This window comes from Amborella trichopoda, chromosome 3, assembly GCF_054954075.1.
Source record: "Amborella trichopoda isolate Santa Cruz 75 chromosome 3, AtrichopodaSantaCruz75HAP2 v2.0, whole genome shotgun sequence".
Classification (NCBI taxonomy): domain Eukaryota; kingdom Viridiplantae; phylum Streptophyta; class Magnoliopsida; order Amborellales; family Amborellaceae; genus Amborella; species Amborella trichopoda.
This window is the reverse complement of record NC_142338.1, coordinates 61,549,378-61,567,424: the sequence shown is the minus strand read 5'-3', so window position 1 is coordinate 61,567,424 and position 18,047 is coordinate 61,549,378. Positions and strand designations below refer to the sequence as shown.

Here is an 18,047-nt window from a genome sequence, read left to right as displayed (position 1 = left end):
AGAGACACAATTACGAGTTCAAATAGTTGACATTTTAGCTATGGTTTGATAAGTATGTGAAATATTAAATAGTTGATAGTTCAGGTGGAGTATGATAAATTTCCCCAAAGATAATTGACACTCCAATTTGGATATCTCTGGAGACTAAAAAATAAAAGAAAATTTATCAAACTAACTTCAAGAGATGCACCAATTAACACTACATGCACCTTTCTTTCTTTCTTTTTTTTTCTTTAATCGTAGTGTCAGAAAGTCTTCAAAGGTCTAGAATGAGTTAGTGATTGGTGGAGCAGTTCTTAATTTTTCATCTCCATCAAAACCATAGCACATTTTAGAAACCTACCTATGCCCATATGAGATATTGATTTTTTTATATTTTACTATCTCACCGTAAGCACTTTATGTGATATTAATAGCAAATCTAATATTTAGACCATTCGATTGCTGTGATATAGGTAACTTGAACACTAATATCTCACTAAGACCCCTTATGAGATACTTGTAATTTTGAAGAACAATATCTTAAGATATTGCATTTTCAAAAGACATTCATATTTAGAAGATATTGATGTTTCCGACCGCTAATATCCTACTCTAAACACCCGGTGAAACGTTAGAAATTTTAGACACCAATATCTCACCAAATAAGTCACCTTCCCCACACTAGTAACACTTATACCATATGTGAATAGGAAATTGGTGGATGCAGGAAAGCAGTAGCAACCCCACACCTTAGTCATTACGTTGTGGCTTTCTTACACATTGACACCACCCCTCCCCCAAAAAAAAAAAATGGTGGGTGTATGAAAATTTGGGGATTGAAATCCGCCATTTTGGGTGAAAAAAAGAAGATTGAAATCCACCCAAAAATCTCCAAAAATAGGGCTTTGATTTTCAAGTACCTTTTTACCTTTTTTTTCTCAAAGCTCGTGGCTCACAGCACAGAACCGGAAGGTTTGATGCCCCAAGCCCCTCTCCTAAAACTAAAAGTGTCTCGAGCTATAGTTGATGCCAAATGATTTTATGCTCGCAAAGGAGCAAATTATCCATTACTCCCTTGTGCAAAAACCGAGCTAGGAGTGCGAGTACCTTTGGGATTCCAAATCTTAGGATGCACCCCCTACTGCTGCCTCGATGAGTAGAGACTAACTCAAATGAATAAATAAATAAGCAAAGAAAAGAAAGATCAAATACAAAATATGTGAGCTTGAAAAAAATTAATGCATCAAAATTGAACGAACACCATACGCAATGAAAACTAAAGATCTATGTTTTAAAGAGTTCAAAATTCTCTGTTCAAATGGATCCCAAATTTTCAAATCCAAAAAATCTTTCCAAGCACGGTTTTTTTACCTGAGGGAGCAAATAAACAGTTAGCTCCCAGAGGAACATTGTATATGTGCTAATAAATGATACCTGCGGAATACAAATAATATGCTAAATGTCATATCTATCATACATACTCAACAATGAACAGTTATGATGAGCTGTCAGAAAAACCAGGGAGGTGAATAATACACAAATAGTAACAGAGAACCCAAAGGAAACTCTCTTTGACAAAAAGGAAAAGAAAAAACAAAGAGAGTAAATAGCAGGTCTCTTCACCCACCAGTTTTCTCTATCTCTACTACCTGCCTTGATAAATTACAATAATCTTAGAACCAGGCATATTCCTCTATCAATAGAGAGCAATCAATAAGCTGGACCTTTGGCACACATACCCATAATATGGATGGACCATTCCCTCTCTTCCATCATTTCATAAGCCTATGGCATAAGCCAATCAAATATCAACATTTTTAAACTTACAATGATGTGCATACATGCATGTATGTATGCATGCATATAATAAGCATGTTATATGAATATGTGCATGCATGCTATGATAACATGGACGGACTATCCCCCCTCATCATTTCATAAGCCAAGCAAGATCAACATCTTAAAATTACAAGGGAAATTTATGTACAGAATGGGTTTTTTTTACCGTTATAACGGTATGACCCCACAAAAACCAGTTTTTACTTGGAAGGACGGATTCATAATATTTTTTTTCTTTTTTACCAAACTTGCCCCCGGTTATTTATCCCCTCAAAAACTTCTCTTCTTTCTGTCTCCTCTCTTATGTCTCTCGGTCATTTCTCTCTTTGGTTCAATCTTGCTCTGTTTCTCTTATCTCGGGCCTCTCTCTCAAAGCCTTACTCCCATTACCTGCAAATCTCTCTCTCTTGTAGATTTGAGATATTTTGGAGAAACAAATTTGAATTATTTTTGGGGAAAAGTTGTACGAAGCTATTGCTTCTGCTGAGTCTTTAGCATAAAGGAATTCCACATTTTTGCAGTCACAGGTCCTGCTTTAATGAAAACTTTTTGTGGATCCCATTTGGCATTACATTGAAGGTGCAAGGATTTGCACCATTTTTCTGCGAAGAAATAACTAAAAGTTTAGTGCTGATAAATAAAAGGATTTTCAAGGATTTGCGTCAGAGTACAAAGGATTTGCAAGGTGCAAGGATTTGCATCTCTCTCTCTCATCGAGGGTGCAGGGATTTGCATCACTCTCTCTCATCGAGGGTGCAAGGATTTGCATCAGAGTACAAAACACAGGCAAGTTTCGGAGAGAGAACAGACAAATAAAAGTTTGAGAGAGAGAGAGATAGGTTGCGGAAAGGTGTTGGTGGCTTTAGTGCTGATCAGCTTCCATTGTATCATCGAGCACATGTTCCAATTGTTGCGAAGATTTTTATTGTTTTTTCCCCAAAAAATTTCCAAATCCTTTTCCCCAAAAATTCCAAATCTATAAGAGAGAGAGCGAGGTCTGGAGGTAATGGGAGTAGAGCTTTGAGAGAGAGAGAGAGACAGGCCCAGGATAAGCGAAAGCGAAATTGAACCACGAAGAGAGAGAGGACCCAGAGCAGGAGAGACAGAAGAGAGAAGGGGTCCGATGTTTGAAACATCGGACCGAGCGCAAATTTGGCACAAAAAAGAAAAAAACTCGTAGATCCGTCCTTCCAGATAATAATGGGCTATTTTTGGGCCATAGCATTATAACAGTAAAAAAACCCGGTCCGTGTGTAAATTTCCCAAAAAACAATGACATGTAAGTATGCATGTATGTATATAATGAATGTGCATGTAGCATGCGTGCCTGCATGCATGCTAATAAGACAAAGCTATGAAGGGCTAAGGAATCGTACATGGCACACGTCCAAAAGAGATGGCTTGAATCAACCACCAATGAAACCCATCCAGTGAAGAATAATGGCTAAGATGAGTATGCAGAGCGCGAGGATCAATCCTGGTCTTCCTAAGAGCCAGTTCTTCGTTGTCTTCGCACAGTCAGTTGCTTTTTGTAGTTTCTCTGCCCAGCGCATCTGTAGCATCCCAGGTTTTGTACGGATCAAATACACCATTCTAATGCAAAGCAATGCCATGTTGAATGATGAGGATCTCTCAATGAATCCACACCACTCTCTAGAGAGAGAAAGTGAGAGACCCCATCTCAGTGAGAGACCCCATCTCTCCAGAGAAAGAGACGCAAACAGGAATGACTACATATTTCTCAATAGAAGAAATCAAATACATCCACCAAACTCAAGAACGATCAACAAATTTAAAATATGCCAAGGAAAAATACAAAAAAAGGAGACTGCATACCATTTTGTCCAAATCCTCAGGAGAAAGTGATGACATTGCTTGTTGAGCTTTCAATGCATCCTCTCTTGAGATCTTGAACCCAAACTGCTCACCCATACTTGTCATCATTTCTGGGCTCATGTTCTTAACCATAGAACCAAACATCTGCCACTCATGTTCATCAAGGGCATTACTAAAATAAGAGAGAGCACCATTGAAGCATAATGAAGGAAAAGACCGAGAAAAAGCTAACCAGACTAAAAGAAACAAGTCAATTCTCAGACCCACAAGAAAATCGGCCATTTGGTTACTTCTTTATTTATGAGTGGCACAAATTAACTCAGTTTCTTTCTTCTTAACGTCAGTTTCTTTTATCATAGAAATGGGGAACAAAGGCTACATTTTTCCATAGAAATGGGGAACAAAGGTTAAATTTTGTAATCCCATTGAATGAATCAGCAATCTATCCATGCAAACCTGACAAAATCTAAAACAAAAGAGAAAAGGGACAAGTGCCAGAAATGATGTGAAATATTTCAAACTCACTGTTTGGTACAAGAGCCACCCATAAAAACAGTTCCCCGATGATGTCATCTTAACATCAACATGTTATTCCATAAAAGGATGGAGGAAGAACTCAAAGCAGTTGAGATGAGATCATCATATTCACACATTTGTAGGGTCTTCCTTCTATTATAGGTAACACTTTATATAATCATAATTGACTTGTTAAAAACCAGTTAGTTACATGAGATGCATGAAAACCATTCAAAAAAAAGAAAAGTAAGGAAAAAAAGAAAAAAAGGCCCGAGGGGGGGGGAGGTGGGGGGTAGGGTGGGGAGAGGATCGTCTACTATGAAACCATTTTTTTTTTTTGTACAAGGAGGTCTTGATCACTTTTAGCTATTAGATGTGTAATCTAATAGATGAAAGTGTGTCACAACATTCAAGAAATTTTCGTTTTCGATTTTGTGCAGAGACAATTACATGTCGTCAACCAACGGATTTCAAACCTAATGGTCAATGATTGTGACCTATTTGTATCAAAAGTAAATGGTCTCATTGTATACATTTCTAAAAAGTTAATACAAGAACTTTAAAGTATAAAAAAGCAAACATGACAAACAATAAATGTAATAAAATTAATATCCATAAAATGCAAATTATTGAGGAAGAAAAGTTTGCTTCAGCGATAACATGAGGAAGGCATTCTTATTGAGAAAAGTATGTGAACCAACATACCTGCCTCATGGCTGGATCTTTCATCTGATTTCTTATTTGCTCTTGCATGTCCCCAGTTGTACTAGGAACACTCACTGAAGATGTACTTGCTCTTGAAGTTTGAGAGAAGTCACGAGTGGTACTTTCTCCCCCTTCATGCTTCTCAATCTCAGAAGGAACTGAACCTGTACTTGTTCTCTGCCCATTCATGTTCATTGTATTCTCAAACAGTGTGTTCTTTCCATTCAAAGAAGAAGCAACTTCAATCATCTTTTGAAGCTCCTCAGGTGACATTCTTTTAACCATATCACTCATTGTCTTGATCATTACAGGTGAAATCCCACTACCACTCAAAGTAGCAAGGGTTTCAGGATCAGCATTCGAAATCATGTGGTGGAAAGTCCTGAAAGAACACAATGGGTTAATACAGCAAAAGTAATTTTTTTCTGTAAGGCAAGAACATTTTTATTTGAATCTTCCTCCCATGAATTTTTGGTCATATGCACAAATAAAAGAGTTTAAGCCCAAGCGTCATATGCTTTGACTAATAATATACCAGAAAAATAAGATCGAACAACAAACTCTCTTTTCTCTTTCTCATCAAAATTAAAAAAGAATATTCTCTTAAAAATCACATTCTCTTAAAAATAGTAAAATCAGATTCAATACATGCAGTTTTATACCTGCAAAATTGTCTTAATCATGTTATAATATGCAAGTAAGAATGCATAACATAGTGTTCACTTTATATTGCCAATTTTTTATAGACCCATAGAAAAACATCTCTATGCAAAAAAGAAAAAGAAAAAAGAAAAAATCTGAGCACCATACTCATCGTGTTTAAAAAGTATCAAACCTGTGTTGCTAGAAAATCTTGAGATCAATGCACCAAGACAACCAGCATAGGCTCACTCGGGTAAATTTGTATTATGCATTTCACTCCTACAAATTTATATGGAAAAGTATACAATGAAACCATTTATCTTTGGTACAAGGTTGATGTAAAAAAATAAAACCAGAAAAAAATAAAAATAACAAGTTGAGAGAATATACCCTCTCTCAAGGTCTGCAAGGGAATTCACCCCAAGTTTGAGAGAATATACCCTCTCTCAAAGTCTGCACGGGAATCCACCCCAAAAATCTCTTCACGAGACCAAATTTTATTAAATCATCCACCTCTTTTACATTGAAGGGAAACCTCCCTTTAAATAGACTAAAAAATAAGATAAATATTAATAAGAAAAACTCTCTCTACACTTTTCCTATTTCATCTCTTCTTCCCTATTTTCTCTCTCTTCCCTTAACCTCACGTACCATCCCCTTTTATCCAAAGCTATGCTTCCCATGTTTTTATCTAAAACATTCCTCATAAAACTCCCTTTAGATTTAACTAACCCCCCTAATTTAACCTTATCTATTTACCTATACAAGATAAACACAATATAAGCTATTACCCACCCTAATTACCCCTAATTATCCCTGTGCACATCTGAAGAGATAAACAAAAGAATAATAAAAAATTAAAATAACCATAATATTATTTGCATCATTCTCCTCGGATTGGGAGAAGCTCGACCTCGAGCTCAAAAGTTGGTGATGAAGTCCCATCATGAGCCTCGATACTTTTTCTTCAAGACTGATGCCTACAACTGTGTTCCAAGAGTAATTGTTGAATATGAGTTTGGGCTGATTATTCCTAACCAAGAATGAGTCCAGCTCCAAAAAAACACCAAGTTGAACCAATGAACACGTTTGACCATGAAATTTTGGGAGATCAATTTTAATGTCAAAATCTCGTGGTCGTTCTATAAGACGTGGTGGATCTGGCTTCTCTATAGAAGCCGGCAGATCTAGCTTGCAAACTTCTTCTTCACAAGGAAGATTGTTCTCCAACCACTGCATCTCATATTTCTTCTCACGTATTTCAGTTCGAACATCTTCTAAGACTTTAGAAAACTTTTCTATAGCTCGTTCCCAACGATCCCAAGCTTGTTCCCAACGAGACCAAATTTCATTAACTCATCTACCTTCTTTACAATGAAGGGAAACCTCCCTTTAAATAGACTAAAATATAAGATAAACATTAACAAGAAAACTCTCTACACTTTTCCTATTTTATCTCTTCTTCGCTATTTTCTCTCTCTTAACCTAGTTTCTTGATCATCCATATCTTCTTTCTTTACCCATCACGTACCAAAAAAGATAAGATTTTCCACATTTTTTCCAAAATCATGCTTCCCATGTTTTTATCTAAACATTAACATTAACATTAACAAGAAAAACTCTCTCTACACTTTTCCTATTTTATCTCTACTTCCCTATTTTCTCTCTCTTCCCTTAACCTCACGTACGATCTCCTTTTATCCAAAGCTATGCTTCCCACGTTTTTATCTCCCCTTAGATTTAACTAACTCCCCTAATTTAACCTTATCTATTTACCTTCCTAAACTAACCTAACTGATACAAGATAAACACAATATAAACTCTTACCCACCCTAATTATCCCTGTGCACATCTGAAGAGGTAAACAAAAGAATAATAAAAAATTAAAATAACCCTAATATTATTTGCATCAAAGGTGGTCACAATTAATCTTAACCATTGGATGTAAAATTAGATGACTCCATTTATTTCATTGACCAAGCTCAAAGTTCAAAAGAAATTTTCTCAAACTTTGTGATACACCCAAGCTATCAGATTTCACATCGGATGGTTGTAAGTAATAGTGACATTTTTGTTTCAAAGGTAAATGGTCTCATTGTATACAATCTCAATTTATATTTGTACTTCTCTCAACCAAGAAAAGTGAAAATGTAACCACCGAAAGTACTTGAAGTCATACTTCAGCCTCATTTACTTTTATCATTAAAGAAAATGTTGTAAATGAGTTTAATTTGCTGTCTTCAAAAATTTATATTTGTAAATTTCTATATTTAGAAAATTTATGATTTTTCTTCTACAAAATTATATTTGTAATTCTCTCAACCAAGAAAATTATAATTTAAAAACAGAAAGTACTTTGACATAGATTTGAGTTCAAAAAAAGATGAAACCAATGTTAAGTATGAAGATGAGTTTCATATATGACAGGTTTAAATTAGAAAAATTGAAGGTCAGAAACATCTTTGCAAGGTAACACTCTACCCTCTGATTTAAGAATCTTTAACTCCCGGGTGTGAATGCATACATACATATAGAAAGAAAGTACATGTACTGATTTCATATTACAAAAAGTAAAATAAAAGATCATGAAAAAGACTAGGTATAGAATGACAATATTTTAAAATCAGACAAGGTTGAACACAAACCTCATGGCTTCTGGGTTGCCTTGCAAATTTTTCAAACACTCAGCCTCAGCATCTGTTCCTTGAATGCCAGAGCCTTTTCTGGAAGATCTGCATTGATCTTGACTTTCCCCAAGATCTTCACATTCTATCACAGGGTATCCCGCAAATGAAGAACCTTCTTTGTAATTTGATGGCAGTGGCTCACTCTCTTCCTCTGTTATTTCTTCAATGACCAACCCTGTATATAGCAGACACAGCTCAGATATATTCCAAAGGAGAGGAGCATGAGATATTAGAAGTTCTTTCTTAGTTAATGCCGTGAATCTCAAAATAAACTTCTATAGTGTTTACAAACCTTCTGACATTTGGAATTCTCCACATTCTTTTCCCAGTTGTTCTTTCACTGCTCTGCAGAATTTAATAATCACAATTTCAAGCACATTATAAGAACTTAACAAGTTTTGAGTTTTTTTTTTCTTTTTTGCTATGAAATAAATACCTCAGAACTTCTGCAATCGTTTCATCAGCAGGAGAAATAGTATTGGCCTTACTCAAGTCTTTAACAGCTGCCTGTCAGAAATATTAAGTTTTTTAAGCTACGGTAGATGAGAAGGCATCACACATGTAAAGGGTTTCATGGTATACAATTGTTTCAACCAATGGTTTAAAAAACGGATTGGTGCCATTAATCGGGCACCTGAAAAACCCATCTGGATCAGTAAATCGGCGATTCAGATCGGAAATTGGCCGAATCAGTCGGATTCAGTATTAAAAAAATCCAAAAAAATTATTAAAATTCATTATAGATATTGTTTTTTAGGAATCCAATAAAAAATGGGGGTACTCCATCAAGAACTTTCATTTTTTTTTTTGCATCAATATGCGAATATGGAGATTTTCTTTCCCTGTATAAATTACTGTTAACCATTAAATTTACATCACACAAAAGGTGAATCATAGAATTATCATGGATGAAGCATAAATCTCTAAAAATAGTGTTATTTTAGTTTCTAAACATAATTAGGAGTGATGCATTATGTATTTTCATTACTTTGTAAAAATAGGTGAATACTGATACATTTTTTTGTTTGGAAGTCTGTATAATTATTAATTATAATATTATAAAAAATAATAATTTTCCATATAAAATAAAATTAGAATCATATTAAAGTATTAAATATTTATTAATTCCCTTTGCTCATCCAAAGTTATCACAACCAAACCAACTATAATATTATATTATGAAATTGAAATTGTTGGTTTATATTTTATAATTATTTTACTATACAAATAAGAATCAATTTAAAATGTATAAGAAAAATAATACATTATATAATTTATAATGTAAATAAAGTAATAAATAAATACAAGATTTGGTTATCAATGTATAATTATTAATTATAATATTATAGTAAGGGTGTGGTTTGTATAGAGCCTAAGCTCTAAACAATTAAATTAGAGCCTACCTTCAAATAGTGTTGAGAAATGTGGTTTCAATATTGGAAATCTTTGTAATAGCCTCAAAATATATTTTTATATTTATTTATAAAATTTAAAGCTTCAAAAATAGTGTAAAATGACAGATCTGAAAATCTTAAAGATTGACGGCCCAAAAATGCATTACAAAATATGCTATTTTCAAAAATTGAAATCCATGTTTTTCTCATGTCCATGCATCTTGATGTCGAGATGATCGATTTGAAGATATTTGGGCATCAAAACAATCTCTTCTAATGAAATTTTGATGTAGGCTCAAATTTGATTGTTTAGAGCCTCGGCCCTATATAAACTTTTCCCTATAGTAAAAATGATTAAAAATTATTAGAAAATGCTTCCATATCATATGATTAAAAATAAAAATAAAACCCCCAATAAATTCTCATATTATGATATTAAAAAATTCAAAAAAAATTTATCCAAAAAAATAAAAATAAAGATATCAAATTCAAAAAATAAAAAAAATGCCTATCGCCACAATAGTCACAAAAAAATAAAAATAAAAATAGATATGGCAATTAAATGTACCGAATAAACCATTTTACTAATAAATAGCAAAAAACTTTTATATAGCAGTTTTTTAATTTGGAACTCTAATTAATTCATTTAATTAAAAAAAATATGTTGATGAGGCTCATTGAATACAATACGCTAATTTGGAAACATGATATGCTAAGATTTATAAATTAATTGACACGCTCATTAATATTATTAAATTAATTGACATGCTCATTAATTCATTTTTATAATATGATTAAAAAAAATCCCCTTATAAATTTTAATATTATGACACTAAAAAAAAATTCAAAAAATAATTTTACCCTGAAAATTGGAAAATAAAAATATTAAAATTCAAAAAATAAAAAAAATTAGCATGTTCATTCCCCTAAGTTGCCCCACTCCATTTATTGTTGTAAAAAAAGAAAACAAATTGAAAAAATGGCATAGGGTAGATAAACAAGCTAGAGAGAGAAAACTATTTTGTAGCATATGTGGTTATGGACACCATCAAAATGAGCCGTGTATTAAATGCACACTCCGTGTTTACACTTGAAATTCACTTGAAATTCTTGACAACTTTGGCAAACCTCCAATTTAATTCAAATCGAGGGGTAAATTTGATATTCTGAGGCCCAGTTTAAGCAGCATGATTCAATAATTCTCCCAGCCATTCAAATTGAAGTTGTCCCACATCTAGCAATGAGAAGATAAAATGGCCATATAGAAGCCAAGAGCTTTAGAGCATAACTAATTCGATGTTGACTTCGGGGGAGGCCCACTGTAATGTTGTGTGACGTGTGCAGAGGGGGTTACCAATGGTGTGTGATGTGTGCACAAAGGGTAAAATTGCGACAAGGGTGATGGGAACAAATGACAGTACAGTTTTTATTATAAATTAATGCTGAAAATGACAGTACAGTTTTTTTTATAAATTAATGCTGAAAAATCCGGTTCTTACAGATCCCGATATATTTCGAGATCCGGATCACTCAAGACGATTCCCAATCCGGATCAAATGATTCCGATCCGGATCGGCAACTTTTCAAACACTAGTTTCAACACTTAGGTTCTTAAACGTACTAAACATATATAGGGCATGAAATACAATTGCAATATATTGCAGGAGTAATTTTAGCCATTTGCCAAAGGCAATGGTTGAAATACCATATAAAACCAAGGTTGACATTCAACCATCGGAAGGCACATTTATCACATCCTTACATATAGCGTGTCATTCCTTACAACCCCTCCCTAAGAGTCACCCGCAACAGAGGACAAGGGAATCTCACATTATCAAATCCTAAAAAGCTGATCACTTAAAAAAATTCACCTCATGGTATGAGAATTCTAAAAATAGCATGCATGGAAAATTAATAACATAAGCTCTACCAAACTTGCAAAAGTTGCCAAACAAGAAACCTTAAAAAACATTACTCACTTGTAATTTTCCTAATTCTCTATATGCTTGACCACGGCGGTAAAGGGCCTTGACATTCCCAGCATCATATGCCAAAACCTGCAATGGCAAGGATTAGCAACTGTCTAGATGCAGTCAAGGAAAGTAATCACTATATAAATCCATTCATAACCACATGAGGATAAAAATAAAAAGTGTCACACCTCAGAACCTTCTTTGATGCAATCTTCATACTGACTGGATCTTAAGTAACACGACATTAAATTCAGTGAACATGCCATTCGGAGAGTTCTTGCTTTGGAGAAAGGTACATCTTTCAAGTTGGTCTTTGCCTAAAAAAAAGAAAGCCAGCCAAAATTAAAACACATTATTCTGAAGATGATGACTTCTTCAAGAATCACGAATTTCAAAACTAGAAGTTTCTGGACAGACAAGCAAATACTTCTGTGCAGCTTCTTTGTACAGCCCTTGGGCATGAAGATCATTTCCCTGCCAAGATGACGAAGATATGTAAATATACAATAGATATCAGACCTCAGACTAAGAGTAAATGGAAAGAAAAGGTATATAACTAAGCACAAACGACTACTGGCATGAGATATACAGGACATATGAGTACCAAGCATAAATAGATATCAAACCTCGGACAAATAGTAAAAGCAGATTGGAATGAAATGTATATAACTAAGCAAAAATGACTACTGGCATGACATATATAGGACATATGAGTACCAAGCATAACTTATACACACAACAGTAACCACTTTCAATGTTCGGAATTAACAAGAAAAAGTCTTTCATAAGTTACGGATATTTCAAAATCAAGGGTTGGCACTAACTTCTACGGAAGCCAGGGCCATTGGGGTTTGGTGGTTTAGTTACAGACAAACTTGGCATGCCACTCAAGATCATCGAGATCTGGTTGCCATTTGTGATTCCACAGATGAAAGCTGAGGCACTGTTAAGAAACAGGCATTTTGGCTTTCTTCCATATACTAATAGGTCCCCCCATCGTGGAAAATTATTGAAATGTCAATAGGCGAGCCAGAGATGATAAAGTTGCCACTCACAAAAATCATCCAATGTCCATAAACATTACTTGAAAACTACAGCCATCTCAGACAATTATCATAAGATAAAACTGCAAAAGCAATATGTGCAAAATTTAGTTACATGTGGAAAGACTTCCAGAGGAAACTTCAAAATGCAAAACAACATCATAATCCAATGTATCAACTAAACAATCACCGAACAACTCAAACTTGGGATTTGTCATGTACATTTTAGGATCCCAATACTTGGATAGTTTCTACAATTCAATCTATCCATGACAAAACACAGGAACAGTAAAAACAGCTCCAACCATGTAAACGATCGAACCATTTGGGACAAGAAACTTGAATAAAATGCATAGCACTGTCATTTCACGGATGAAAAAAATACATAAAATTTTGATAAACATATGACTTTCATCCACAAATACAAAATCAGATGCCGACCTGCTTCTTTAGCATCTCAGCTCCATTTAATTCATAAGAAATTTTTGCATCTGCATGAGCACGCATGGCTTCAATTTCTTCTGGTGTAGCCTTTGCAATTTTCTCTCCTATGTCCATCATATCTTCTGTCCTTGTGTCTTTTAGCTGCTCTGCAGCACTTCTTAGATCTTCAGGCCTCATATTCTTCATACTCTCTGAGGCTAAACGCATTAACTCCGGATTGGCCATCATCTATACATGATACAAGCATGTGCACGCAACCAAAAAAACCAAATCAAACCATATTCATCTGTTTAATTATAATAATGATGAAAAAAACTGTGAAGATAAAGGCCACACAATTGGGACAAAACCCAAAAAAATATGATTGTCACAAGTCATGCAAAAATCTCCACGACCAAATTGAAGAACTCTCAACCGACCTCTATAATAGATAGCTACCAAATCGTATTCATAACGATATAGGAAAGAAGAAGACAAAGCCACAGACACTTGTAATGAGTACTATAAAATATGATCTCAATTAAATAAAAGAATGTATTCCGAAATTGACAAATGCATTTGACATGTCACATAAAGAATTCCCTTTCATCATCATTATCATCGAATCATCGAATCCTTTTCCCAACTAACAAAGAATTCCCTTTATAAGCATCAAATCTATGAATTTAAAATAGTTCATGCTTTCTACCATTATGGGTAGTTGTGTACCCCTCGCACCAATTTTCCATGATGGGTATCCATAAGATAAAGGCTCATGCAAATATTCGGGATATTTGGAGGGAACATAATTGAAGTGTTTTCATGGGCTGTTATAAGAGGAAACCGTGCAGCTGGAGATGGCATTAAGGTGAACATCATTCATTATCTAAGAAAATTTGGTAGATGAGTTAAAATGCTTTTGAATAAAGGACCTGATAAGAGAACACTAAAGCTAACTATATAGTTTATAGCAATGTTTTTAAAAGACTTGGACTTGGGACTCCCCAAGTACGAGTCGTCCATACAGATTCAGCCGAGTCTGTACCGAGATAATATTAACAAAAATAAGAAACAGCAGAGTTTGCCTGGGTCCTTGTGGACTTGAAACCCTAGCAAGTTGCTCGGGCAAGTCCAAGTCAACTCGCCCGAGTTTTAAAACATTGGTTTATAGAGATTCAGTTTGTTATCCTGCTTCTCGAAGTAAAAAAAAGTTTACATGATAAGAGTAAATTTTTTTTTCTCAAGACATTTAAACTTGAAAATCAAAATTCAATTTTTATAAAAAACATAGCCTTTCCATGGGATGATGGGAGAAATAGAAGTTTTGATTGATCTTTGCAAGTAATGGATATTCAAGTTTAATATCTAAAATATTTAGAAACATGTGAAACTAGAGGATATATTGACTTGGTGAGAGAAATATATAAGGCAGTGCTAACTAGCGGAGAGATATTTTAGTGACAATAGGCCTACATCAAGGGTCAGCATTGAGTCCATATCTCTTAGTTTTGGTTACCAACTAGTTAGCTACGCATCTATAGGATGAGCTACTGTGGTCTATCATCTTTGCAGATGACGTAGTTTTGATCGATGAGACTAGAGACGACCTTGACTCAAAGTTAGAACTTTAGAGCGATACTCAAGAATCAAAATAATTCAAAATTACCCGGACTAAGACAGAATATATGGAATGCAAGTTTAGTAATAGAAGTAGAAACGAGGAATTAGTTAAGATTGATGGCCAAGAAGCACCTTAAAGATATTATTTTCGATATCTTGGGTCGATAATCTACTGAGAAAGATATCACATGTAGAATTAGAGCTGGGTGGACAAAGTGGAGATATATCTTCAGAATCTTATGTGATCGTCGCATACAAGTGAAACTGAAGGGGAAGCTCTATAGGATGGCTGTAAGACCAATCATACTTTATGGGATAGAATGTTGAGCCATCAAGAAACAACATATTCATAGAATGAGCTTCGCTGAGATGAGGATGTTGAGATGGGTAAGTGACAAGACAAGAAAAGATACAATTCGAGATGAATACATCAAATCGAACTTAGGGACGACTCCAATGGGCAATAAAATGAGAGAAAGCAGACTTAGGTAGGCTAGCCATGTGCAACGTCGACCTAGACCAACATCAATTACGAGGGCCGATTTGGATGAAGTGGAAGGCCCAAAAGGTCATTGATGGAAGTAGTTAGAAGAGATTCGTGACGTTTGGTTTGACTGATAATACAACAATTAATAAAGCGAAATGGCAGAATAGGAACTGTGTAGCCGATCCCAAATAGTTGGGATAAGGCTCAAATAATAGCATTTGTGTGGGGGTCCATTCCCTTATCCATGCATCCATTATGTCTCTCATTTCTTTGCCTCCCCTTCTCTCTTTCTTCACCTTCTTCCTCTTGTCTATTCCCCCTCCCACCCTCACCTCCACCCACACCTATTTTCTCTCTTCTCCCTTCCTCTCTTTCAATCATCTCCTCTATCCCTGCCTTTACTTTCCTAATTTTCCTCCCATTTTTCTCTCTCTACGTATTCCCCCTCCCTCTTCTCTTTCTCCCCCTCTCCTCTTTTCTTCTCAATACATCATCTCGGTTCAACGACTTGCTAATTCAATGGATAGCCATTCTCGTAGACCAGTTGAGCCCTTCCGTCACACTTGATGTGCTCAAGTCATAAGCATCTGTGTTTATCTCTCTATCCCCACTCTCTTTTCCTAATTTTCCTCCCATAATTCTTTCTCTACGTATTCTCCCCCCCCCCCCCCCCTCTTCTCTTTTCTCCATCTCTCCTCTATTCTTCTCGGTACATCACCTCGGTTCAACGAGTTGCTACTTAAGTGGATAGCTGTTCTCAACGATCAGTTGAGCCCTTCTATCACACTCATGCTCAAATCTGAAGCTTCCGTACAGCTCTCCCAACAGAAATCTCATATTTCATCTCTTTTTTGCGCCATGATTTTTTCCCTTTTTTTTGAGTACCTATGTTGGGTCCTCTATTATGTATACTCTCCCTTAATCTTAGTTTCTTTCTTCTCACGTGTTTATCTCTCTATCCCCACTCTCTTTTCTTTGCTTTACCTGCCCCACTCTCTTTTCTTTGCTCTACCTGCCCATATCAGTAATTGATGTTGTCTAATCACCCAACACGTGGGATGCCGTCCTTAGGTTTTCACATATTGTAATTTATACTATAAATACAAAGTTAACATATTTCTCAGAAAAAATAATAATGAGGATGATGATAATGATGTTCAGAATCATGCTATGCTAATATAATTAATTCTGAAATTTAATAGTTCTTTTTGTGATGGGTAGATCAAAGATTACTCCCCAAATATCTCTTAATATGGTTGCCCAAATAATCCACACTTGATTTGAGATTCCAAGGCATATCAAGTGAAATTACTGACAACCATCTACCATATCATGCATTGTTCATGAGAAATACCAGTTCATTCTTATCATTCTAATCATTCATATTTAAAAATAAAAATATAACGAAGAATAATCGGCTCAATCAGAGGGCAAAACATGAACTGCAGATTCTCTAATCACAGAACATGAAACAAAATCGGCCAAATATGAAAGCATAAATGAGAATAAGATCAATCCTCCAATTTTCACTAAAACCCAAGAATAAAGCATGAGAAAGTTGATATAAGTACGCAAAAATTCATCTGATACAGCAATTCCTAGATGTTATAGATGGAAAATCTTCAGATGTGTTCCTAGAAATTCTTCAAAACTACCAGAATATATCAGATTTGTCCAAAGTCGCATAAATTAGTAAGGCATTTTCAGAGTTGAATATCAAAGACGCCAAATTGAGGTCATAATCAGTTTGATCCAAACCTAAAACCTCAACAATGGAATCAATCAAGCCTGAAATGTGAACAATAAAAACCTAAAAAAGCATCAATAAACGAAAAACGCAAGTATACAAACCAGAAGGTGAAAAAAAATAATAGTTAAGAGAGAGATTATAGAACAAGGAGGGACAGTTTACTTGTTGCTGAAGCTTGGCAAGTTCATCAGGGGATATTCTGCTCATTTGTTCTTGAGCTAACCTAAGGAGTTCAGGATCCATCATCCCGTTATACATCCTCCCTTGTCAATGTATCCACGCTTTAACCCTTCTGCAACTGCGATGTTACACCCTAGAAGCTACGATTTTCTCAATTCTATTTTTGCAGAGAGAGATTCTTGCTTAGTTTACCATCTGAGGCAGATAAAAAAACCAGAGCGTTCGAGAGAGATAGGAAAAACGCCCAAATATGCCGTTTTTGTTGTGGGGGTCTTATGGGTCGACACAGATTCGCATTACGGGAAAAGAGAGAACGTATTTATCAATGTTCGAAGGACCGGTTAGCATGCGGCACAAGCCCGCACTTGTAGAAATACGGGCCACTTAATAAATATATTTTGAGATAGATTTTTGCGTTTAATTTTTAAAGATACGTAACCTCTAAATCATGAATATGAATATGAATAAATACATAAATTTTAAAAAGTGTAAATAATAATTTTATTAAAAAATATTTGAACCATTAGTTTCAATTGTTTTTAAAAGGACTACATATTTACGATGGATGCTTTAAAAATCAGCCAATGATCATAAGTAAAAAAACTTAATTTTGAGCTTCCTAATACTTAGATATCACCTACAAAAAAATCAGACGGTATCTATTCAATCTTAATGCATTATTTTATTCAAGCCCATAGAGATGCTATTTAGAAATTGTTTTTATGAGTATAGCATGTGGGTTGAAGAAGTTACATTTCAAAAATTTAGGATCTTAAAAATATTCTTAGATTGAGGTTTGCTTCAGGGAGTAACTAGACAATACGTTCCTGAGGAGCATGAAAGCGTACAAAACTATGCAGTGTTACAGAGCGGGACCCGGCAAGTCTATCATTCGAAATCGTGGGCTCAAATATGGACCATAAGATGCATACAACGAGTTGGATCTTCCATTTGAATTGAAACCCACCAG

The 18,047-nt window shown here is 35.0% G+C and overlaps 1 protein-coding gene across 1 annotated transcript; it reads right to left on the bottom strand.

Annotated features, from left to right (window-relative positions):
• Positions 1-1,435: 1,435 nt before the first annotated feature.
• TPR7 (Tetratricopeptide repeat (TPR)-like superfamily protein) lies at positions 1,436-17,370 on the bottom strand. The gene is made up of 12 exons (XM_006826347.4): positions 17,060-17,370; positions 13,059-13,289; positions 11,992-12,048; positions 11,763-11,891; positions 11,581-11,658; positions 8,644-8,714; positions 8,500-8,552; positions 8,166-8,382; positions 4,879-5,260; positions 3,658-3,801; positions 3,198-3,374; positions 1,436-1,767 (listed from the first exon to the last, which is right to left on the bottom strand). The coding sequence occupies exons 1-11, from the start codon at positions 17,153-17,155 to the stop codon at positions 3,228-3,230; spliced, it is 1,605 nt and encodes a 534-aa protein (XP_006826410.2). The 5' UTR covers positions 17,156-17,370; the 3' UTR covers positions 1,436-1,767; positions 3,198-3,227.
• Between the last annotated feature and the right edge of the window lie 677 nt (positions 17,371-18,047).

Coding starts and splice junctions, on each gene's coding strand:
- TPR7 (XM_006826347.4), bottom strand. CDS start 17,155: ATGTATAACGGGATGATGGATCCTGAACTCCTTAGGTTAGCTCAAGAA. Junction 8,553..8,643: donor ACGATTGCAGAAGTTCTGAG/GTATTTATTTCA, acceptor TAAATTCTGCAG/AGCAGTGAAAGAACAACTGG. Junction 8,383..8,499: donor AGAATTCCAAATGTCAGAAG/GTTTGTAAACAC, acceptor TGCTATATACAG/GGTTGGTCATTGAAGAAATA.